At 44.3% G+C, this 24,834-nt stretch overlaps 1 protein-coding gene across 2 annotated transcripts in view; it reads right to left on the reverse strand.

Moving 5' to 3' along the window:
* Positions 1–24,834, reverse strand: part of LOC137654632 (uncharacterized) — a 137,929-nt gene that overhangs the window by 72,461 nt on the left and 40,634 nt on the right. For both annotated transcript variants that reach the window (XM_068388433.1, XM_068388432.1), the window contains exons 8-12: positions 20,712–20,861; positions 19,405–19,605; positions 18,957–19,100; positions 10,340–10,517; positions 196–273 (exon numbers count right to left, since the gene is read on the reverse strand). In XM_068388433.1, coding sequence (XP_068244534.1) covers positions 196–273; positions 10,340–10,517; positions 18,957–19,100; positions 19,405–19,605; positions 20,712–20,861 — 751 coding nt within the window. The remainder of the gene's footprint in view (positions 1–195; positions 274–10,339; positions 10,518–18,956; positions 19,101–19,404; positions 19,606–20,711; positions 20,862–24,834) is intronic.

Below are 24,834 nucleotides of genomic sequence, written 5' to 3' on the forward strand. Positions count from 1 at the left end.
ATCAGACTAATATTCTATAACATGAAACTAAATATTTAGCTACAATTTAACATTTAAATCAAAACTGGTGATGACTTATATTGCAATAAAAATCACTGGTCCTGGGAAATTGGCATTGCTACTCTTAAAAAAAAAATTGTATGCTTTTAAGAGTTGAATCCAACATAACAGAATACATTAAATGACTATACATACCAACCATTCCTCTTCATCAGGGAGAACTTTGACTCTGTTTTGGCTTTCTTTCATTTCCTCTTTACCCCACAAATTCATCTGAAATAAAAACACTACCTAAATATAGAATATAATTAATTGATGACTAACATGTGCTTGACAATATTCTAAAACACTGTACGTACAGTATTAAGAAAAATATTTAAAACTTACAAGTACGGTATTTTAGTTTTCCCAGATGAATCACATTATTTTCCATTAACCTTATGCAGGCCAAATTCAGTCAAATCATCTCAAGTAAAGAATGAATAATCCTGTTAAGCATGCTCTTCATGGTGTCAAAACAATTTAGTCTCTCAATAGGCCTGAATGGTTTATAATACACCATTACATGGATGACTTAGACAAGCAAGTTTAAGCAAAATATAAGACTGGTTATTGACTTGGGTTATCCAGTCACTCTTAGTGGAGTCACCTTTTTCATCAGCAAGATATATCAGGTGGTCTAAAGAGTGGGACTACTGAAATTTATGTCAAGACATTTAGATTCATCACATGGCAACAATTCCACCTTTTCTTTAGTAGGAGGAGTAAGTCTATCAGCAAATAACTAAATACTTTTCCACATCACACTGGAGTTGCACTCTAGAAAAGGAGGATTAAATGCAATAAACTTTGGTTAAGTGGTGACTTGATGACTGCTACAGTAAAAAGCAACATTATTCTGCTCTATTCTGGACACCACAATTCAGTGAGTGGGGAACAGGGTTGGCATGTATATGAACATTAGGTCAGTATTGAAATAACAAATGTTATGACGTAAATAGAGTAGATAGGGTTAGGAACGAAGTGGTGAGAGTGAGAACGGGTGTAAGAAATGAGTTAGCAGCTAGAGTGGATATGAATGTGTTGAGGTGGTTTGGCCATGTTGAGAGAATGGAAAATGGCTGTCTGCTAAAGAAGGTGATGAATGCAAGAGTTAATGGGAGAAGTACAAGAGGAAGGCCAAGGTTTGGGTGGATGGATGGAGTGAAGGAAGCTCTGGGTGATAGGAGGATAGATGTGAGAGAGGCAAGAGAGCGTGCTAGAAATAGGAATGAATGGCGAGCGATTGTGACGCAGTTCCGGTAGGCCCTGCTGCTGCCTCCGATGCCTTAGATGACCGCGGAGGTAGCAGCAGTAGGGGATTCGGCATTATGAAGCTTCATCTGTGGTGGATAACGGGGGAGGGTGGGCTGTGGCACCCTAGCAGTACCAGCTGAACTCAGTTGAGTCCCTTGTTAGGCTGGGAGGAACGTAGAGAGTAGAGGTCCCCTTTTTATTTTTGTTTCATTTGTTGATGTCGGCTACCCCCCAAAATTGGGGGAAGTGCCTTGGTATATGTATGTACAGTATGTATGATGACGTAAATTCTCTTTATTTCTATAAACCCCCTCTGATGTTCACATTACTGACTCCCGCACTCTGATGGAGCTGGATTGCCAGTGAAGAGATGATATGGGGCATTCATAGTTTTTAAAACACAAATGATTAAAATTCTAAACTCACCTCTGGTCTAGATTATTAGCAAGAAACTCTCTCAAAACAATTTTTGAAATAAGAGTCTTCAGATTATTACTAAAACTAATTAAAACCCACAAAGGAGAAACCTATTTTTGGGAAAGTTCTGTGTGGTCTCCAAGGACTTTCCTGTGAAAGGCTAATACAGGAACCTCATATGACATAAATACCAAAAAAATATTGTCTCCCCACCTCTATAGACAGCGTACCAATGTGCAAAGTACGGAATCAAGTATGTATAAGAGACACCTTCAAGTTCAAGTGCTCTTGAACTCGAACAAAGCACCTCTAATGCTGAAAACCATCTGCTATGAACAACATCAATATTGCATCATCATCACATAGCTGAGAGAACCAACGCTACAACTGGGGACCAGTACATGCGCATAAACTTGTGCCCACCCACCATCTATTGTTTTTATGTAAGAATCTATTGTTCCAAAACCCTTTTTCTGGTTAATGTGCTGTTTGGTCTCCATGGACTTATATCAAAGCATTAATTGAGTAGACTCAAGCACCATCAAGGATAATTGTCTACCACCAAGGAATAACATACAACTCCACTTGTTTGTATAACTAAGAAGAAAAATTAACAAGTCCAACTTTCACCTTATAAGGTATGACTCTAGGGAACACTGGATGCCTATCGTCATGCTTCCGCTGAAGGACCCGACTGAAAAGGTCCTTTTCTCACCAGGGTTGTGGTGGCCAATGTAGTAACGTCCCTGACTTGTGAACATTAGACTAGGGTTAGTCTCGCTCAAACTCGTTAGTTTCTTTGGTCGCTGCAACCTCACCTTCCTTGTGGGCTAATGATGAGGGGTTTGGGGGAGCCTATAGGTCTATCTGCTGAGTCATCAGCAGCCATTACCTGGCCCTCCTAGGTCCTAGCTTGGGTGGAGAGGGGGCTTGGGCACTGATCATATATGGGTCAGTCTAGGGCATTGTCCTGCTTGATAGGGCAATGTCACTGTTCCTTGCCTCTGCCATTCATGAGTGGCCTTTAAACCTTTAAACATCCTGTAGGGATCACGAACAAGCTAGGTACTGTTTAATTAACACCCTATGCCCAGACCAACTTGTAAAGCTCTGGATGTCCTGAAATTACAATTAGCCAAAAAAATAAAAAAATAAAACTATTGAAGCAGCATTTTTCCTCACATCGTGGGTCTTAAGGCAGGAGACAGGATCAACTTTTTTGATAGAGGTCATTAGAATACAGACAGCACTTGTTGTGAGGGACTTATTGGTTAGGGTATTTTGAAACAGGCTTTCTTCACAGGATGTGGACCTATGTCAATATAGTTGTTAAGGTACACACCATACAGTTTACTATTTCCTTAATTCATGGCCAAAATGTAGAGAATCTCGTCTCTATAGAGGCTTTTTGTTTTTGGCTTAAAATAGGAGGCCTGGGGTCAGGATTAGAAGATGACCTAGGATATGGTAATGAATTCTTGGTCCCTCCGAAAGGAAGCCAGTTCACCAGCTCACGCTCCTCAGGCTTCAGCTATTAAAATTATGGCTCTTATGAAAAATGTTATTTTTATTAATAAAATAAATTTTTGAATATACTTACCCGGTGATCATATAAGCTGTCAGCTCTGCTGCCCGACAGAAAAACCTAAGGACAAAATACGCCAGCGATCGCTATACAGGTGGGGGTGTACATCAACAGCGCCATCTGTCGAGCAGGTACTCAAGTACTCCATGTCAACACAGAACCAATTTTCTCCTCGGCCCACTGGGTCTCTATTGGGGAGGAAGGGAGGGTCCTTTAATATATGATCACCGGGTAAGTATATTCAAAAATTTATTTTATTAATAAAAATAACATTTTTCAATATTAAACTTAGCCGGTGATCATATAAGCTGATTCACACCCAGGGGGGTCGGTAGAGACCAGCATTACATGTTGACATTATTAAGAGCTAAGTATTTTGTATTTCATTTTAGCAGTTATTCAAAATAACAAACATAAAATAAATAAGTACCTGGTAAGGAAGTCGACTTGAACAATTACTCTGCCTTTTTAAGTACGTCTTCCTTACTGAGCCTCGCGATCCTCATAGGATGCTGAGCGACTCCTAGGAGTTGAAGTATGAAGGGTTGCAACCCATACTAAAGGACCTCATCAAAACCTCTAATCTAGGCGCTTCTCAAGAAAAGAATTTGACCACCCGCCAAATCAACCAGGATGCGAAAGGCTTCTTAGCCTTCCAGACAACCCAAAAACAACAATAAAAAACATTTCAAGAGAAAGATTAAAAAGGTTATGGAATTAGGGGAATGTAGTGGTTGAGCCCTCACCCACTACTGCACTCGCTGCTACGAATGGTCCCAGGGTGTAGCAGTTCTCGTAAAGAGACTGGACATCTTTAAGATAAAAAGACGCGAACACTGACTTGCTTCTCCAATAGGTTGCGTCCATTATACTCTGCAGAGATCTGTTTTGTTTGAAGGCCACTGAAGTTGCGACAGCTCTAACTTCATGTGTCCTTACCTTCAGCAAAGCATGGTCTTCCTCATTCAGATGGGAATGAGCTTCTCGTATCAACAGTCTAATATAATAGGAAACTGCATTCTTCGACATGGGTAAAGAAGGTTTCTTAATAGCACACCATAAGGCTTCTGACTGTCCTCGTAAAGGCTTAGTTCGTTTTAAATAGAACTTGAGAGCTCTAACAGGGCACAAGACTCTTTCTAGTTCATTTCCAACCAAATTAGAAAGGCTTGGAATATCGAACGATTTCGGCCAAGGACGAGAAGGTAGTTCATTTTTGGCTAGAAAACCAAGCTGCAAAGAACATGTAGCCGTTTCAGATGAAAATCCGATGTTCCTGCTGAAGGCATGTATCTCACTGACTCTTTTAGCTGTAGCTAAGCAGACGAGGAAAAGAGTCTTCAAAGTGAGATCTTTAAAAGAGGCTGATTGTAGTGGCTCGAACCTTTCTGACATAAGGAATCTTAGTACCACGTCTAAATTCCAACCTGGTGTGGCCAAACGACGCTCCTTCGAGGTCTCAAAAGACTTAAGGAGGTCCTGTAGATCTTTGTTGTTGGAAAGATCTAAGCCTCTGTGACGGAAGACTGCTGCCAACATGCTTCTGTAACCCTTGATCGTGGGAGCTGAAAGAGATCTTTCCTTCCTTAGGTATAAAAGGAAGTCAGCTATCTGAGTTACAGAGATACTGGTTGAGGATACTGATACCGACTTGCACCAGCTTCGGAAGACTTCCCACTTCGACTAGTAGACTTTAAGAGTGGATGTCCTCCTTGCTCTAGCAATCGCTCTGGCTGCCTCCTTCGAAAAGCCTCTAGCTCTCGAGAGTCTTTCGATAGTCTGAAGGCAGTCAGACGAAGAGCGTGGAGGCTTGGGTGTACCTTCTTTACGTGCGGCTGACGCAGAAGGTCCACTCTTAGAGGAAGTGTTCTGGGAACGTCCACTAGCCATTGCAGTACCTCGGTGAACCATTCTCTCGCGGGCCAGAGGGGAGCAACCAACGTCAACCTTGTCCCTTCGTGAGAGGCGAACTTCTGCAGTACTCTGTTGACAATCTTGAACGGGGGGAATGCATAAAGGTCTAGATGGGACCAATCCAGAAGAAAGGCATCTATATGAACTGCTGCTGGGTCCGGGATCGGCGAGCAATAACTTGGGAGCCTCTTGGTCATCGAGGTTGCAAATAGATCTATGGTAGGTTGGCCCCACAAGGCCCATAGTCTCTTGCATACATTCATGTGAAGGGTCCATTCTGTTGGGATGATTTGACCCTTCCGGCTGAGGCGGTCTGCCATGACATTCATGTTGCCTTGAATGAACCTCGTTACTAGAGACAGGTTTAGATCTCTTGACCAGGTGAGGAGGTCCCTTGCGATCTAGTATAACGTCATCGAATGAGTCCCTCCTTGCTTGGAGATGTACGCCAAGGCTGTGGTGTTGTCGGAGTTCACCTCCACCACCTTGCCTAGAAGGAGGGACTTGAAGCTTCTCAAGGCCAGATGAACTGCCAGTAGCTCTTTGCAGTTGATATGTAACGTTCTTTGATCCGCGTTCCACGTGCCCGAGCATTCCCGACCGTCTAATGTCGCACCCCAGCCCGTGTCCGATGTGTCCGAGAAGAGAACGTGGTTGGGGGTCTGAACAGCCAGTGGCAGACCCTCTCTGAGGTGAATGTTGTCCCTCCACCAAGTCAGTGAAGACTTCATCTTCTCGGAAATAGGGATCGAGACCGCTTCTAGCGTCTTGTCCTTTCTCCAGTGAACAGCTAGATGAAATTGAAGGGGTCGGAGGTGCAGTCTCCCTAACGCAATGAACTGGTCCAGTGATGAAAGCGTCCCTATCAGACTCATCCACTGTCTGACTGAACATCGGTCCTTCTTTAGCATGTTCTGGATGCATTCTTGGGCTTGACTGATTCTGGGGGCCGACGGAAAAGCCCGAAAAGCTTGACTCTGAATCTCCATTCCTAGGTACACTATAGTTTGGGATGGGACGAGTTGGGACTTTTCCAAATTGACCAGGAGACCCAATTCCTTGGCCAGATCCAGAGTCCATTTTAGATTCTCCAGACAGCGACGACTTGACGAAGCTCTTAGAAGCCAGTCGTCCAAATAGAGGGAGGCTCTGATGTCTGCTAAATGCAGGAATTTGGCAATATTCCTCATCAGTTTCGTAAAAACAAGAGGCGCCGTGCTTAGGCCAAAGCACAGGGCTTGAAATTGGTAAACAACCTTCCCGTAAACGAACCTTAGAAAAGGTTGGGAATCTGGGTGGATGGGGACGTGAAAGTAGGCGTCCTTGAGGTCTAAAGAGACCATCCAGTCTTCCTTCCTGACCGATGCTAGAACCGACTTTGTCGTCTCCATGGTGAACGTCTGCTTTGTGACAAAGACATTCAGAGCACTGACGTCTAGCACCGGTCTCCACCCTCCTGTCTTCTTCACGACTAAGAAGAGACGGTTGTAGAAGCCCGGGGATTGATGGTCCCGGACTTTGACTACCGCTCCCTTTTGAAGTAAGAGAGACACCTCTTGCTGCAAAGCTAGTCTCTTGTCCTCCTCTCTGTACCTGGGAGAGAGGTCGATGGGAGTTGTTGCTAGAGGGGGCTTGCGCAAGAATGGAATCTTGAACCCCTCTCTGAGTAACTTCACAGATTGTGCGTCTGCGCCCCTGTTCTCCCAGGCCTGCCAGTAGTTCTTGAGCCTGGCTCCCACTGCTGTCTGAAGACGGTGGCAGTCAGACTCTGCCTCTAAAGGACTTGGAACCTTTCTTCTTGCTCCCACGTTTACCTTCGGTACGAGCACCTCCTCTGCTGGAGGCTCTGCCACGAAAGGGCGGAATGAACCTTGACGCTGGAGTATCCATCCTGGGTCTAGACACGGAGGGCAAAGGGGTGGCTTTGCGTGCGGATGACGCAACTAGGTCATGTGTGTCTTTTTGAATCAAGGAGGCAGCAATCTCCTTGATCAACTCCTCAGGGAAGAGGCACTTCGAGAGAGGAGCAAACATAAGCTCCGATCTTTGACAGGGGGTTACTCCAGCTGACAAGAAGGAGCAAAGGTGTTCCCGTTTCTTGAGGACCCCGGAAACGAAAGAAGCCGCAAGCTCACTAGAACCATCCCGTATGGCTTTGTCCATGCGGGACATTATGAGCATGGAAGTTTCCTTGTCAGAAGGGGAGGTCTTCCTGCTCAACGCTCCCAAACACCAGTCCAAAAAGTTAAAAACTTCGAACGCTCTGAATACTCCTTTCATCAGATGGTCTAAATCCGAAGGAGTCCAACAAATCTTGGAGCGTCTCATGGCCAGCCTGCGGGGAGAGTCTACAAGACTTGAGAAGTCGCCCTGGGCAGAGGCAGGAACTCCCAAGCCGAGAACTTCTCCCGTGGCATACCAGACGCTAGATCTGGAAGCAAGCTTGACAGGGGGAAACATGAAAGCTGTCTTCCCAAGTTGCTTCTTGGACTGCAACCAATCTCCCAGCACTCTAAAAGCTCTCTTGGATGAGCGGGCGAGTACGAGCTTCGTAAAGGCAGGTGCGGATGACTGCATGCCTAAAGCGAACTCAGAGGGAGGAGAGCGTGGTGCTGCAGACACAAACTGATCAGGATATAAATCCTTGAACAGTGCAAGCACTTTCCTAAAGTCCAAGGAGGGAGGCGTGGTCTTGGGTTCGTCGATGTCCGTATGCGGGTCGTCAAGATGTGCAGCGTCGTCATCATCAGAGAGTCCATCGTCTGAATGTTGAAGAAGAAGCGGCAAAGGAGTAGGAATCAGCTGGTCGGCTGAGTCCGGCAGCACGGGTGCATGCGTGACTGCACTAGACGCAACGTCATGGAACTGTTGGTCAGTCTGTGAGCTGGCAACAACCATAGCTGTGTGGGGAAGCAAAGCTTCTACTCCTGACTGACTAGTCTGCTGCGGGCGAGTAGCGGTAACCACAGTGGGTTGCGGAGGTTGACGCACAGCGTCAAAACAAAGCAACTTAACTCCACCCTCCTGTTGTTGTGGTAACTCGCGAACGTCAACGGAGCGTAGCGTGCGTCTGTGAACGTCAACGTGCGGCTGGCAGGGTACACTGCGCATGGGTGGTGGAACTCTCACAGGCGGAGTGCGGGAGCAGGTAGCGTCAGCGTCTACTGTACACACAACCGTGGTTGGTTGTAGGCTAACGGGTGCAGCGTCAACCTTCTCCGCACGATACTCCTGCATAAAAGATGCTAACTGTGTCTGCATAGACTGTAGCAAAGACCACTTAGGGTCTACAGCAGCAGGTGCGGCAACAGACGGTGTCACTGCCTGTTGCAGTACCACTTTGCCTCTCTTAGGAGGTGTGCAGTCATCGGAAGACTGCAGCGAGTCCGAACTGACCCAGTGGCTACACCTGGGCCGTTGGACTTGCGCGGAAGGGTTGCGTTTGAGAGGCCGTGAGACCTTGGTCCATCGTTTCTGGCGTGAAACCTCTTCCGCAGACGAGGAATGAACGGGCTCTCTCGTCTTCTTGTGGGTGGGGCGATCTTGGCAAGATACGTCCGAAACCACGGAGGGAACGTCTGTCCGCTGATTAAAGCCTGTCGAACCCTTTGGTCGTACGACATTGCTTCTCCCCTGGGCTTGGGAGCTTGCAAGAGGTCCCGGACTGGGAGGACGACAGGCACGAACAGACGCACCCTCAAGCGCAACACTAACACTTTTCACAGCACTACCACTCACTTCACTTCCCACTGCACTCTTACCCTTCAACTCCCTGACGTCTGCCATGAGTTGGTTGCGGTCACTCGCTAATGACTCGACTCTCTCACCCAGAGTCTGGATGGCACGCATCATATCTGCCATCGAAGGTTGTTGAGTGCTAGAAGGGGGATCAGGAGTAACCACTACAGGGGAAGGAATAGGTTGTGGGGCATGGGGAGAGGAAAAATCAACTGAGCGAGATGAACTCCTCCTGACTCTATCTCTCTCTAGCCTACGTGAATATTTAAGGAATTCGACAAAATCGAATTCCGAAAGCCCAACGCATTCCTCACACCGATCTTCCCATTGACAGGATTTACCCCGACAATTGGAACAAATGGTGTGAGGATCGATAGAGGCCTTCGGAAGACGCCTAAAACAGTCCCTAGCACTACACTTCCTGTATTTAGGGACTTGAGAAGGGTCAGCCATCTTGAATTAGTCAAAGGGGAAATTCAAAATCTATCCAAGTCGTCAACAAATAATCCAAAATTCAATCAAAGAATGCAAGGAAGTATTGAAGATAACCTCTGCAAAGCGAAAGCTAAAAACTAGAAATGAGTACTTCACCAAACAATGTGAAAATCAATCCAGTAAGCAACAGCGTATTTAGTAGGTCTTGCCAGTGGCACGACAGAGAGAAAATTGGTTCTGTGTTGACATGGAGTACTTGAGTACCTGCTCGACAGATGGCGCTGTTGATGTACACCCCCACCTGTATAGCGATCGCTGGCGTATTTTGTCCTTAGGTTTTTCTGTCGGGCAGCAGAGCTGACAGCTTATATGATCACCGGCTAAGTTTAATATTGAAAAAATTCTTTACGGGAGATGGAGGGATTATTTAACATGCCCAAAAACTCAACACCTTATTCTGAAACTAAAATAAAACAGGAATTGGTGGAGATATTCTATTTAAAGCAAAAGACTGTGTGATCTTATGAAACATGCCCAAGTCTTGATCCATGTCAAATGCACACTTGACAGGTTTTCTTAATGTCATTCTATATGACAAGATTGTTGACGGCTGGAGCTTCTTATAGTCAAAGAGGTGAACAAAGAGGAACCAAAGAAGTCCGGGGATATCTGACGAGGTGACTCATTCTTTAGAAAAGCCATCTAAGTTTTTCCCGTCACCCTTCAATAACTACCGATGTCTCATTATAGATTTTATCAGTCAAAACTCTAGCCAAGCTAAAAGCATACTCATATTAAAAAGCAAGGGTTTGTATTCATGTATGAACAAATCTGAATTGGTATGCCCACCAGCCTTGAGGCTGCAATTGTTCTATTAGATGTTTTTTTAAATGGTTAAAACAGCCAGATGTATCAAAATAGTGTTCAATAATCATTCAACATGGATTACCCTACCTCACAGTTCTTTGTTTTTGACACATTTTCACAGCTTTGGTATAAGTTTGGTAAAGATTGTGCTAGTCTCCATGTGCTACTGCGGATGTACGCATAGTCGTGGGTTACTGATGAGTTGCGAACTGAGTGCAGGGCATGCAAAGCATTTTGAATCAGCTGTTCAACCACTTCTGCATCCCTATAAGAAAAAGGTGTTTATTTTTGAGGTTTTATTAAACAAAAACTTTTTCTTATAAAATCTCATTCAACACATGTTTCTGTAGCCATCATGAGACAGAATAGTATCCCTAGACTCAAGTTCAAGAACAGATTATATAAATGATGAATATAAAAATTCATTTCTTTTAACCTGTTAAGCGTCACCCACGTGATAAACCGTTCACCACGATCTACTCGGTACCGCCTTCAACTGCATAGTCCGTTCATGACTTTAATTGCCCTTTTCAAGCCGTCAGTCTCGTGATATTACGTTTACTCGTATAGTAAGTATAGGATCACCACTTGGCAACACTCTCAGCATATGGGGGCTATAAATAGAAACTTATATGATGTCTGGCAACTATTTTTCTTAAGGCAGCTTGATGTTAGAAAACTGGTTTCCTATAAGTGCGCTTTGGGCGTTCATGCGGAAGTGATTGTTTGTTGTTCCTTTTGTAATGAATGGTCTAAAGAGGAAGGTTATTTCTTTAGATGAAATAAATGATATTCTTGTTGAGGAATTTAATAATGATAACCTGTTTAATAATGAGAGCACTAGTTCTGAATCCTCCAGTAATGAGTATATTGAAGAAACAAAGTTTTCTTTCGATGCCGAAAGCAAAAATGACTTCTCATTACCGAATGACTGGACAACGAGATTTCACAAAACTATATAGGAAAGGAAATGCCGAGAGAGAGAGAGAGAGAGAGAGAGAGAGAGAGAGAGAGAGAGAGAGAGAGAGAGAGAGAGAGAGAGAGAGAGAGATAAAGTGGATAAATAATGTACAAATTTATGACGAACATATTTGAAAACTATACAGGAAACAATATGGAGAGAGAGAGAGAGAGAGAGAGAGAGAGAGAGAGAGAGAGAGAGAGAGAGAGAGAGAGAGAGAGAGAGAGAGAGAGAGGGGGGGAGGGAGAGACTTATCCCTTTGCTTTTGTTGCTTATCCAGGCGTAAGATTTACGATTGAAGATAAAAAGAACCCATTAGAATATTCAGTATTATGTAGCCATTTGAAATGAAATAATAGTAATATGATATTTTAATTATAAAATAAATTTTTGAATATACTTACCCGGTGAATATATATAGCTGCAACTCTGTTGCTCGACAGACAAAAAACTGTAAAAAACTCGCCAGCGATCGCTATACAGGTTGCGGGTGTGCCCATCAGCGCCAACTGTCGGCCAGATACCATACTCAATGTAAACAAAGACTCAATTTCTTCTCATCCCACTGCGTCTCTATTGGGGAGGAAGGGAGGGTCGTTTAATTTATATATTCACCGGGTAAGTATATTAAAAAATTTATTTTATAATTAAAATATCATTTTTAAATATTTAACTTAGCCGGTGAATATATATAGCTGATTCACACCCAGGGTGGTGGGTAGAGACCAGTTAAATATGTTTACATCTTATGAGCTAAGAGTTTTTATTTCATTTTAGAAGTTATCAATATAACAAAAACAAAATAAATAGGTACCTGGTAAGGAAGTCGACTTAGACGATTACTCTGCCTTATAAGTACGTCTTCCTTACGGAGCCTCGCGATCCTCTTAGGATGCTGACAGACCCCTAGGAGCTGAAGTATCAAGGGCTGCAACCCATACAACAGGACCTCATCAAACCCCTAATCTGGGCACTCTCAAGAAATGACTTTGACCACCCGCCAAATCAACCAGGATGCGAAAGGCTTCTTAGCCTTCCGGACAACCCATAAAAACATTAAAAACATTTCAAGAGACAGATTAAAAGGATATGGAATTAGGGAATTGTAGTGGTTGAGCCCTCACCCACTACTGCACTCGCTGCTACGAATGGTCCCAGTGTGTAGCAGTTCTCGTAAAGAGACTGGACATCTTTCAAGTAAAATGACGCGAACACTGACTTGCTTCTCCAATAGGTTGCGTCCATTATACTTTGCAGAGATCTATTTTGCTTAAAGGCCACGGAAGTTGCTACAGCTCTAACTTCCTGCGTCTTTACCTTAAGCAAAGTTCGGTCTTCCTCACTCAGATGTGAATGAGCTTCTCGTATTAACAATCTGATAAAGTATGACAAAGCATTCTTTGACATAGGCAAGGATGGTTTCTTAACTGAACACCATAAAGCTTCAGATTGGCCTCGTAAAGGTTTAGTACGCTTTAAATAGAACTTAAGAGCTCCAACAGGGCATAAGACTCTTTCTAGTTCATTGCCTACGATCTCCGATAAGCTGGGAATATCGAAAGATTTAGCCCAAGGCCGAGAAGGCAGCTCATTTTTGGCTAGAAAACCAAGTTGCAGCGAACAAGTAGCTTTTTCCGACGAAAATCCGATGTTCTTGCTGAAGGCATGAATCTCACTGACTCTTTTAGCCGAGGCTAAGCATACCAGGAAAAGTGTCTTAAGAGTGAGATCTTTCAGGGAGGCTGATTGTAACGGCTCAAACCTGTCTGACATGAGGAATCTTAGTACCACGTCTAAATTCCATCCAGGGGTAGCCAAACGACGCTCCTTGGTGGTCTCAAAAGACTTAAGGAGGTCTTGCAGATCTTTATTGTTGGAAAGATCTAAGCCTCTATGCCGGAAGACCGATGCCAACATGCTTCTGTAGCCCTTGATAGTGGGAGCTGAAAGGGATCGTCCTTTTCTCAGGTATAAGAGAAAATCAGCTATTTGAGCTACAGAGGTACTGGTCGAGGATACAGAAACTGACTTGCACCAGTCTCGGAAGACTTCCCACTTCGATTGGTAGACTCTAATGGTAGACGCTCTCCTTGCTCTAGCAATCGCACTGGCTGCCTCCTTCGAAAAGCCTCTAGCTCTCGAGAGTCTTTCGATAGTCTGAAGGCAGTCAGACGAAGAGCGTGGAGGCTTTGGTGTACCTTCTTTACGTGTGGCTGACGTAGAAGGTCTACTCTTAGAGGAAGACTTCTGGGAACGTCTACTAACCATCGAAGTACCTCGGTGAACCATTCTCTCGCGGGCCAGAGGGGAGCAACTAACGTCAACCTTGTCCCTTCGTGAGAGGCGAACTTCTGCAGTACCTTGTTGACAATCTTGAACGGTGGGAATGCGTAGAGATCCAGATGTGACCAATCTAGGAGGAAGGCATCTATATGTATTGCTGCTGGGTCCGGGACTGGGGAGCAATAGATTGGAAGCCTCTTGGTCAGCGAGGTTGCAAAGAGATCTATGGTTGGTTGACCCCAAGTGGCCCAAAGTCTCTTGCACACATCCTTGTGGAGGGTCCATTCGGTTGGAATTACTTGCCCTTTCCGACTGAGACAATCTGCTATGACGTTCAAGTCGCCTTGGATGAACCTCGTTACTAGGGAGATGTCTTGACCTTTTGACCAGATGAGCAGGTCCCTTGCGATCTCGTACAACGTCAGTGAGTGGGTACCTCCTTGTTTGGAGATGTACGCCAAGGCCGTGGTGTTGTCCGAGTTTACTTCCACCACTTTGCCTCGAAGGAGATACTCGAAGCTTTTCAAGGCCAGATGAACTGCCAAAAGCTCCTTGCAGTTGATATGCATGCTCCTCTGACTCGAGTTCCACAGACCTGAGCATTCCCGACCGTCCAGTGTCGCGCCCCAGCCCAAGTCCGATGCGTCCGAGAAGAGAACGTGGTTGGGAGTCTGAACAGCCAGGGGAAGACCCTCTCTTAGGTTGATATTGTCCTTCCACCAAGTCAGACAAGACTTTATCTTTCCGGAAATCGGGATCGAGACCGCTTCTAGCGTCTTGTCCTTTTTCCAGTGAAAAGCCAGATGGAATTGAAGAGGACGGAGGTGTAGTCTTCCTAGTGAAACAAATTGTTCCAGGGATGACAGCGTCCCTACCAGACTCATCCACAGCCTGACTGAGCAGCGTTCCTTCTTCAGCATCTTCTGGATGGATAGCAGGGCTTGATCTATTCTGGGGGCCGACGGAAAAGCCCGAAAAGCTAGACTGTGAATCTCCATCCCTAAATACAGAATAGTTTGGGATGGGACCAGCTGCGACTTTTCCAAATTGACTAGGAGTCCCAATTCCTTGGTCAGATCTAGAGTCCACTTTAGATCCTTCAGACAGCGACGACTGGAAGAGGCTCTGAGAAGCCAGTCGTCCAAATAAAGGGAGGCTCGGATGTCCGATAAGTGGAGGAATTTGGCTACATTCCTCATCAGCCTCGTAAACACGAGAGGAGCTGTGCTTAGGCCAAAGCACAGGGCCCGAAACTGGTAAACCACATCTTCGAAGACGAAGTTGGGAGTCTGAGTGAATGGGGATATGGAAGTAGGCGTCCCTTAGGTCTAGCGAGACCATCCAGTCTTCCTTTCTGACCGCTGCTAAGACTGACTTTGTGGTCTCCATGGAGAACTTCGTCTTTGTGACAAAGACATTCAGAGCACTGACGTCTAGCACCGGTCTCCAACCTCCTGTCTTCTTTGAAACTAGGAAGAGACGGTTGTAAAATCCCGGTGATCGAAGGTCCGAGACTTTGACCACCGCTCCCTTCTCTAGCAAAAGAGACACTTCCAGTTTCAGGGCTTGTCTCTTTTCTTCCTCTCTGTACCTGGGAGAGAGATCGATGGGGGACGTCGCTAGAGGGGGTTTGCGTACAAAAGGGATTTTGTACCCCTCTCTGAGTAACTTCACAGATTGTTGATCTGCGCCTCTCTTCTCCCAGGCTTGCCAGAAGTTCTTGAGTCTGGCTCCCACTGCTGTCTGAAGTTGCGGGCAGTCAGACTCTGCCCTTGGAGGACATGGGTCCTTTCCTCTTCCCTCGCTTCCCTTCGGCACGAGCACCTCCTCTGCTGGAGGCTCTGCCACGAAAGGGCGGAATAAAGCGAGACGCTGGAGTGTCTATCCTCGGTCTAGCAGACAATGTAGGCAAAGGGGGAGCTTTGCGAGCCGAGGACGCAACTAGATCATGGGTGTCCTTCTGAACTAACGATGCGGCAATTTCCTTTACCAAGACTTCAGGAAACAGGCACTTGGAAAGGGGAGCAAAGAGAAGTTCAGATCTCTGGCATGGCGTAACTCCAGCAGACAGGAAAGAACAGAGAGACTCTCGCTTCTTCAGGACTCCGGACGTGAATGAGGCAGCTAGCTCATTGGACCCATCACGGACGGCCTTGTCCATGCAGGACATAATGAGCAAGGAAATATCCTTATCTGACGAAGAGATTTTCCTGCTCAGGGCTCCTAAGCACCAGTCTAAAAAGTTAAAGACTTCGAAAGCCCTAAATATCCCTTTAAGAAGGTGGTCCAGGTCCGATGGTGACCAACAAACCTTCGAGCGTCTCATGGCAAGGCGGCGGGGAGAGTCTACAAGACTTGAGAAGTCGCCCTGGGCAGAGGCAGGAACTCCCAAGCCGAGAACTTCTCCCGTGGCATACCAGACGCTCGATCTAGAAGAGAGTTTAGATGGGGGAAAGGCAAATGCTGTCTTCCCTAAACTCTTCTTAGACTCTAACCAGTCTCCTAACAGCCGCAAGGCTCTCTTGGATGAGCGTGAGAGAACGAGTTTCGTAAAGGCAGGTGCGGTAGCAGGCACTCCTAATACAAACTCTGACGGAGGAGAACGAGGAGCCACAGAAACAAAGTGGTCCGGAAACAACTCCTTGAATACAGCCATGACTTTTCTAAAGTCCAATGATGGTTGAGTTGCCTTAGGCTCGTCCAGTTCTGAAGGTTGATCGTCTTGTGGTTCAGCAACGTCCTCATCTGATAGTTCCTCATCCGAAAACTGATGAGGAAACGGCAACGGAGTGGGCAACGTCTGGCTCGCTGAGTCCGGTCGCACTGATGCATGCGTGACGGAGCCGGACGCAACGTCATGGAACTGCTGCACAGTCTGTGAACTGTCAACAACCATGGGTGCGCGAGGACGCACAGCGTCCACCCGAGACTGTCTAGACCGTCTGGGTTGTGCAGTCAACACCATACCGGGTTGCGGAGGTTGACGCACCGCGTCAAAACAAGTCACCTCTGATGGTTGCTGAACGTCCTGAACGTCAACAACCACCTCCGTGCGTCGCCTAACGTCAACGTGCGGCTGGCAACCCACACTGGGTCGCATCGGAGGAGGAACCACCTCAACTGGTAGACGCGAGAAGGTAACCTCAGCGTCAACAGGACGCACAACAGACCGTTTGGAAGGTTGTTGGCCAGAAGGTTCAGCAGCAACCTTCTCCGCATTAAAGTCCTCCATCAAGGACGCAAGCTTGGACTGCATGTCTTGCAGCAAAGCCCATTTAGGGTCTACGGGAGCAGGTGCGGCAACAGACGGGGTTAGCGACTGAGGCGGTACCTCTTTGCCTCTCTTAGGCGGTGAGCAGTCATCAGATGACGGCAACGAGTCCGAACTGACCCAGTGGCTACAACCGGGACGTTGGACTTGTCCTGAAGGGACCGACTTACGCTTTAAAGGTCGTGAGACCTTGGTCCAAAGTTTCTTACGAGAAACACCTTCGGACGACGAGGTAAAAACGGGCTCTCTCGTCTTACGTAGGTAGGGGCGATCTTGGGGAGATACGCCTGATACCATGGAGGGAACGTCTGTTTGCTGATCAAGGCCTCTCGAACCCATGCGTCGTACGACATTGCTTCTCCCCTGGGCTTGGGAGCTTGCAAGAGGTCCCGGACTAGGAGGACGACAGGCACGAACAGACGAACCCTCAAGCGCAACACTGTTCACAACACTTTCACTAGGCACTTTATCACTTCCCGCGGCACTTTGGCACTTTAGCTCCTTAACATCCGCCATGAGTTGATTGCGGTCACTTGCAAGGGACTCAACTCTCTCCCCCAAGGCATGGATAGCACGCATCATGTCAGCCATCGATGGTTCCTGAGTGCTAGGAGGGGGGTTAGGAACAACCACTACAGGGGAAGGAATAGGTTGAGGGGCATGAGGAGAGGAAAAATCTATCGACCTAGAAGAACTTCTCCTTAATCTATCTCTCTCTAGCCTGCGTGTGTACTTCTCAAATTCGATAAAATCGAATTCCGAAAGGCCCACGCATTCCTCACACCGATCTTCCAATTGACAGGTTTTACCCCGACAATTGGAACAAACAGTGTGAGGGTCGAGAGAAGCCTTTGGAAGACGCCTAGAACAGTCCCTAGCATTGCATTTTCTAAACTTGGGAACTTGTGAAAGGTCAGCCATTTTGAATTGGTCAAGGGAAAATTCCAAAAAACGATCTAAGTCATCAACAATGAATCCGATACAAAAAAGAGTTCAAGGATTTATTTGAAGAAAAACCCTGCACAGCGAAAGCTCAAAACCAAAATAAAGTACTTCACCAAATATGATGGAAAAAACTCCAGGTTTCAACAGCGAGTAAAGTACGTCTTGTCGACACGTCGACAGAGAAGAAATTGAGTCTTTGTTTACATTGAGTATGGTATCTGGCCGACAGTTGGCGCTGATGGGCACACCCGCAACCTGTATAGCGATCGCTGGCGAGTTTTTTACAGTTTTTTGTCTGTCGAGCAACAGAGTTGCAGCTATATATATTCACCGGCTAAGTTAAATATTTAAAAATAATTGTTTTTTTTACTCTACCATTTAATTAATATCCCCACTTTCAACTATAAATACGAATTATAAGCATAAAGAAATGATATCAACTTTGGAAAATTATCATTAGTGAAATGACCGCTCAGGACAAAAAAAGCGTGACGGTACGTTAGCGGAAACCTGGTCCAGGGGGGGACGCTCAACAGGTTAAACATATCCCTGCATGATCTATGTTTTTGAGGTACCTCTATCCATGAACTCCCCCATATATAAATTGCATTGTAATATTGAGCATGTCATAAGTTATTTAACGATGGTAAAGTATAGTATAAAGTAGATTACAGTAATTGGATTAGTAAACTTTGATACAGACAACAAACATTGCTGGAAATTATTGGGAAGCACAAATGGACTAGTGGGAAAAATGTAATTGACAAAAAGTAGTGACTGTATAAATAAAAATCAACTGGAGGTATTTTACTTTTGATAATAGTTATGAATAACTATAAAGCAGCCATTAATAACTAGGGTAACCAGTTTTGTCAGGGATACGTTTGGAGTTCATCAACACTACATCATCAAATCCAGGTGCTCAAAACACAGGCTAAACAAGTATGGCACATGTAAGTGTCTATCCCAGAAAATGCAGAAATTATTTATGTTAACCTACATTCTTTGACAGACCACAAGAGATCACACAGCGACGATAACCCTGCTGAAAAAAAAATATGCCTTTTAAATTTTGCATCTCTAATTATACCCTTTGTCCATGACTAGATTGGAGTTATATGAGGTTATTCTAGCTTACCTACAACACAAGGTCAAATGAGTAGGGTCACTTCCCTCGATAAGCCCCCATAAGTAAATAATGTAAATACTAAATCAACTAGCAAAATCACTAAACAACAACTCACCGACTGCAATTTTCTGGAAGTGATAAAACAGATATTCGATGCCCAGATGAAAATAGGAATTTGTTGCAATATGGATGGAAGTTAACAGAAAAATCCTGCTCAATAATGGAATACTTTTTTGAGCTCTCCTCATCTTTCATATTCCTGGAGAAAAGAGCAATGCATAAAATGTAGGATCACAAGGAGGCATTCAAATGTTAACTCATTTCATGGAAATTCCTAAAGCTCAGCAAATTTAATAACCACAGAAATCATATAAAATCCTTCAACAATTAAGAGGACAACACATATTATAAGATTAAACTTCACAACAATTTAATAACCTAATAATACATAAAGCATTTGTTATTGTCACAATTAATTATGAACCTTAACATTTCAATTTTACTAAAGAATTATGTTAATCTTTTTACATTAATCATAATCATGCTGACGAAAACTACTTTACATTATTCTCCTTGGGTATGAATGTGGATGAAGTCTTAGCAGAGATGAAGGCTGAAGATCTAAATTCTCTCCTGTACATGATATTCTTATTAATGGTCCCATTCTAGTTGCCATGAAAATGGCCCCAGTACGGAGGCACCCTGCAATATAGGAATTATCCCAAGACCAAGCCATATCAGCAACCCAATTTTCATCTCCATCTCTGTCGAAATGGGAATATAATAATATTAGGGAAACATCAAGATATATGAAAATGTATGAGAATCGAGTAAGAATCCAATAGTTTTTTAACAAAAAGTGTAGACTATTTGATTATGACAATATCTGACTAAAATTCTAGAACTTCTTAGTACATCTCTTCTAGCATTCCTTAATTTATCATAATTTAAATGATTATTAATAAAAGAGCAATATAATAGCTTTATTCTTAAAAGCCACTAATCTTAACAGTGAATCATCATCATTGTTTAAACTTTCCCCTTCAAATGTTTCCTACATGTTTAGACATAAAGCAGGTTTTTTAACCCAATATGTAAAACATGGAAAATTGGTTCAACATAAACTGAACCCATTTAGCTTGTGTACGTAAAAATCAAACAAATCCATCCGTGTAAGAGCTTAATGTGCTTCCTCCAAATATTCTGAGCTATTTGGGGCACAACCTTCTAATTAGACCCTGGTAATATCATAGAAAACTATACAATTCTGATTATTTACTGTATACTGTATATAGAACTGTATTAGCATCCTATTTTGATTAAAAAATTTGAAAAAATACTTCTACCTAATCTTTTTCTTAAAAAAAAGGAAACAACCAGGGAGAAGGGAGGAACCCAGGAAGGACAAGCGATGCTGAAATTAGTAACTAATGTAATACTGTATAAGAATAAGGATAGATGTTCTGTAATGAAGGAGTAAGTGAATTTTTAGAAACTAAGAATATTAACAAATCTAATGTAGTTACATAATAATCATGAAAATTACATCATGACCTCAAATATACAAAACCAGTTGATAAAAAATAATATATATTAGGATACAAGAATATATCAGTTAAGTGATAAGCACATACTTGATTCTATGAGATGTGATCCCATCAATAAGTAAATTCTCAAATTTTTACATCATGTATATTAAAAAAATCATTCAATACAATCAAAACTACTTAAGGGTTTATCTGCTATGTAAAATTATGTTACAAATAATTCCAGATTGAATTGTGCATTTATTATATTATGAAAGGTTTCTCACCATTCACAAGATATTTATTACTTTAAAGACAATACTAAACTATACATAAATACTTACTGGACTTGCCTCAACCCAAAATTACTACTTGACTTCTCAATGTTCTCAGTGGCTATAGTCTCAGAAAATGGGTGTAAATACACCAGCCTTGAGCTGTATCTTAGAGGAGAATTAAGTGCAATACACAAGAAAGACTGATTGTTGGCATACCTGTAAGATAAGAATAAAAGCAACATTTTGAAATGGAACTCAGAATATCATAACCAAGGGACAACATATAACTACCGGTAAATACAAATATGAGAAAGTAACATAATTTTTGGATTACTCTGAAGAATTAGGATCCAGTAAAAGTTAAGAGGTTGGACAGAAAGATGGAAGAAAGGAAGCCAGAACAGAGCATGGTTGAAAGTAAAAAAGCGCGTAAGGCTTGGGGCCAAATGGACATTACAAAGACCTTCAAACGCATCAACGACAACAGCCCTTGTGCAGGTAACAAATTTTACGCTTGAAACATTAATCATAAGCACAAGCAGCCTTTAAAGCAATATGTTATTTTCATTAGTAAAATAAATTTTTGAATATACTTACCCGATGATCATGTAGCTGTCAACTCTGTTGCCCGACAGAAATCTACGGTCGGGATACGCCAGCGATCGCTATACAGGTGGGGGTGTACACAACAGCGCCATCTGTGAGTAGGTACTCAAGTACTTCTTGTCAACAAGAACTCAATTTTCTCCTCGGTCCACTGGTTCTCTATGGGGAGGAAGGGCGGGTCCTTAAATTCATGATCATCGGGTAAGTATATTCAAAAATTTATTTTACTAATGAAAATAACATTTTTCAATATTAATCTTACCCGATGATCATGTAGCTGATTCACACCCAGGGTGGTGGGTGGAGACCAGCATACATGTTAACAAAGAAGCTAAGTATCCCGATCTTATTTTAGCCGTTATTCAAAATAACAAACATAAAATAAATAAGTACCTGGTAAGGAAGTCGACTTGAACCATTACTCTGCCTTTTTAAGTACGTCTTCCTTACTGAGCCTAGCGATCCTCTTAGGATGCTGAGCGACTCCTAGGTGCTGAAGTATTAAGGGCTGCAACCCATACTAAAGGACCTCATCACAACCTCTAATCTAGGCGCTTCTCAAGAAAGAATTTGACCACCCGCCAAAGCAACCAGGATGCGGAAGGCTTCTTAGCCTTCCGGACAACCCAGAAATATTTCAAGAGAAAGATTAAAAAGGTTCTGGAATTAGGGAATTGTAGTGGTGGAGCCCCCACCACTACTGCACTCGTTGCTACGAATGGTCCCAGAGTGTAGCAGTTCTCGTAAAGAGACTGGACATTCTTAAGATAAAAGACGCGAACACTGATTAGCTTTTCCAAAAGGTTGCGTCGAAAATATTTTGCAGAGATCTATTTTATTAAAAGGTCACGGAAGTTGTGATAGCTCTAACTTCGTGTGTCCTTACCTTCAGCCAAGCTTGGTCTTCCTCATTCAGAAGGGAATGAGCTTCTCGTATTAACAGTCTGAAAATAATAGGATAAAGAATTCTCTGACATAGGCAAAGATGAATTCTTAACTGAACACCATAAAGCTTCAGACGGGCCTCGTAAAGGTTTTTAAAATAGAACTTAAGAGCTCTACAGGACATAATACTCTTTCTAGTTCATTTCCAACCATATCGATAAGTTTGGAATAACGAACGATATTGGTCAAGGCCGAGAAGGCAGCTCGTGTTTGGCTAGAAAACCAAGATGTAGAACATGTAGCCGTTTCGGATGAAAATCCGATGTTCTTGCTGAAGGCATGAATCTCACTGACTCTTTTAGCTGGTAAAGCATATCAGGAAAAGAGTCTTAAAGGTGAGATCTTTCAGGGAGGCTGATTGAAGTGGTTCGAACCTGTCTAACATAAGGAATCTTAGAACCACGTCTAAATTCCAACCAGGTGTAACCAAACGACGCTCCTTCGTGGTCTCAAAAGACTTAAGGAGGTCCTGTAGATCTTTATTGTTAAAAAGATCTAAGCCTCTGTGACGGAAGACTGATGCCAACATGCTTCTGTAACCCTTGAAAGTGGGAGCTGAAAGAGATCGCTCTTTTCTCAGATATAAGAGGAAGTCAGCTATTTGAGTTACAGAGGTACTGTTCAAGGATACGGATACTGACTTGCACCAGTTTAGGAAGATTCCCCACTTCGATTGGTAGACTCTAAGGGTGGATGTTCTCCTTGCTATAACAATCGCTCTGGTTGCCTCCTTCGAAAAACCTCTAGTTCTCGAGAGTCTTTCGATACTCTGAAGGCAGTGAGACGAAGAGCGTGGAGGCCTTGGAGTACCTTCTTACGCGTGGCAGACGTAGCAGGTCCACCCTTAGGGGAAGAGTTCTGGGAACGTCTACTAGCCATCGAAGTACCTCGGTAAGTTATTCTCTCGCGGGCCAGAGGGAAGCAACTAGTGTCAACTTTGTCCCAACGTGAGAGGCGAACTTCTGCAGTACCTTGTTGACAAACTAGAACGGAGGGAATGCATATAGATCTAGATGAGACTAATCTAGTAGAAAGGCATCTAAAAGAACCACTGCTGGGTCTGTTGAGAGCCTCTTGGACATCGAGGTTGCGAAGAGATCTATGGTTGGATGGCCCCAGGTGACCCAAAGTCTCTTGCATACATCTCTGTGGAGGGTCCAATATGTTGGAATTATTGTCCCTTCCTACTGAGACAAACTGCTAAGACATTCAAGTTGCCTTGGAAGAAATTTGTTACTAGTGAAAAGTCTAGACCTGTTGAACAGGAGAGGAGGTCACTAGCGAACTCGCACCATGTCAGAGAGTAGGTCCCTCCTTGCTAGGAGATGAACATCAAAGCAGGGAGTTGTCCGTGTTGACCTCCATTACTTGTCTTGAAGGAGAGACCTGAAGCTTTTCCAGGTCAGACTTACTGCCAGAAGCTTCTTGCAGTTAAAATGCATTGTCCTTTGACGCGAGTTCCATAATCCCGTGCATTCCCTACCGCCTAAGGTCGCACCCCAGCCTACGTCCGATGCGTCTGAGAAGAGAACGTGGTTGAACAGTCAGGGGAAGACCCTATAAAAGGTTGATAAAGTCCTTTCCTCAGGTTAGACCAGACTTATCTTCCGGAAACCGGGATCGAGACCGCTTCTAGCATCTTGTCCTTTTCCAGTGAAGAGCTAGATGATACAGAAGAGGACGGAGGTGTAGTCTTCCAAGTGACACCAAATGCACCACGGATGTCAGTGTCCTAACCAGACTCATCCACAGCCTGACAGGGCCGTATTCCTTCTTCAGCATCTTCTGGATGGATAGCAGGGCTGGGGATTGATCTTCTTGTTCAGCCATGTCCTCATCAGAGGGTTCCTCATCCGAAACTGATGAGGAAACGGCAACGGAGTGGGCAACGTCTGACTCGCTGAATCCGGTCGCACTGGTGGATGCGTGACGGAGCCGGACACAAGATCATGGTACTGCTGCACAGTCTGTGAACTGTCAACCATGGGGAAGCGAGGAAGTACAGCGACAACCCGAAACTGTCTAGACTGTCTGGGTAGTACAGACAACCCCTTATCGGGTTGCTGAGGTTGCCGCACTGCGTCACAACAAGTCACCTCTGCTGGTTGTTGAACGTCTTCCCAGTGACACACTGAACGTCCACAACCACCTCCGAGAGTAGCATAACATCAACGTGCGACTGGCAACCCACACTGGGTCGCACCGGTGGAGGAACCATCTCAACTGGCGGACGTGAGTAGGATACCTCAGCGTCAACAGGGCGTACAACCAACCGGTAGGAAGGTCGTTGGCAAGAAGGGTCTTCTCCGTAAAAAATCCTCTATCAAGAACTAAGCTTGGACTGCATGTCTTGCAACAAAGCCCAAGGTCTATGGGAGCAGGTGTGGCAACAGACGGGGTTAGCGACTGAAGCGGAACCATTTACCCTCCCTGGAAGCATGTTATGCTTAAATAAAAGTCCATAGGAGGCTAAGCAGCTTAAGGCTCCTCTCCAAATGACAGAGTCCTCAAGGGAATATCAGAAGGAGGGAGAACAGCACTTTCTCATCTACAGGAACCATATCCGATAAAAGCTAGGTTCTCTCAATGAGGGTTTCACTGGTGCAAAAGCAGCAGACCAGAAGGCAACGTTATGAAA

Source organism: Palaemon carinicauda, chromosome 15, assembly GCF_036898095.1.
Source record: "Palaemon carinicauda isolate YSFRI2023 chromosome 15, ASM3689809v2, whole genome shotgun sequence".
Lineage (NCBI taxonomy): Eukaryota > Metazoa > Arthropoda > Malacostraca > Decapoda > Palaemonidae > Palaemon > Palaemon carinicauda.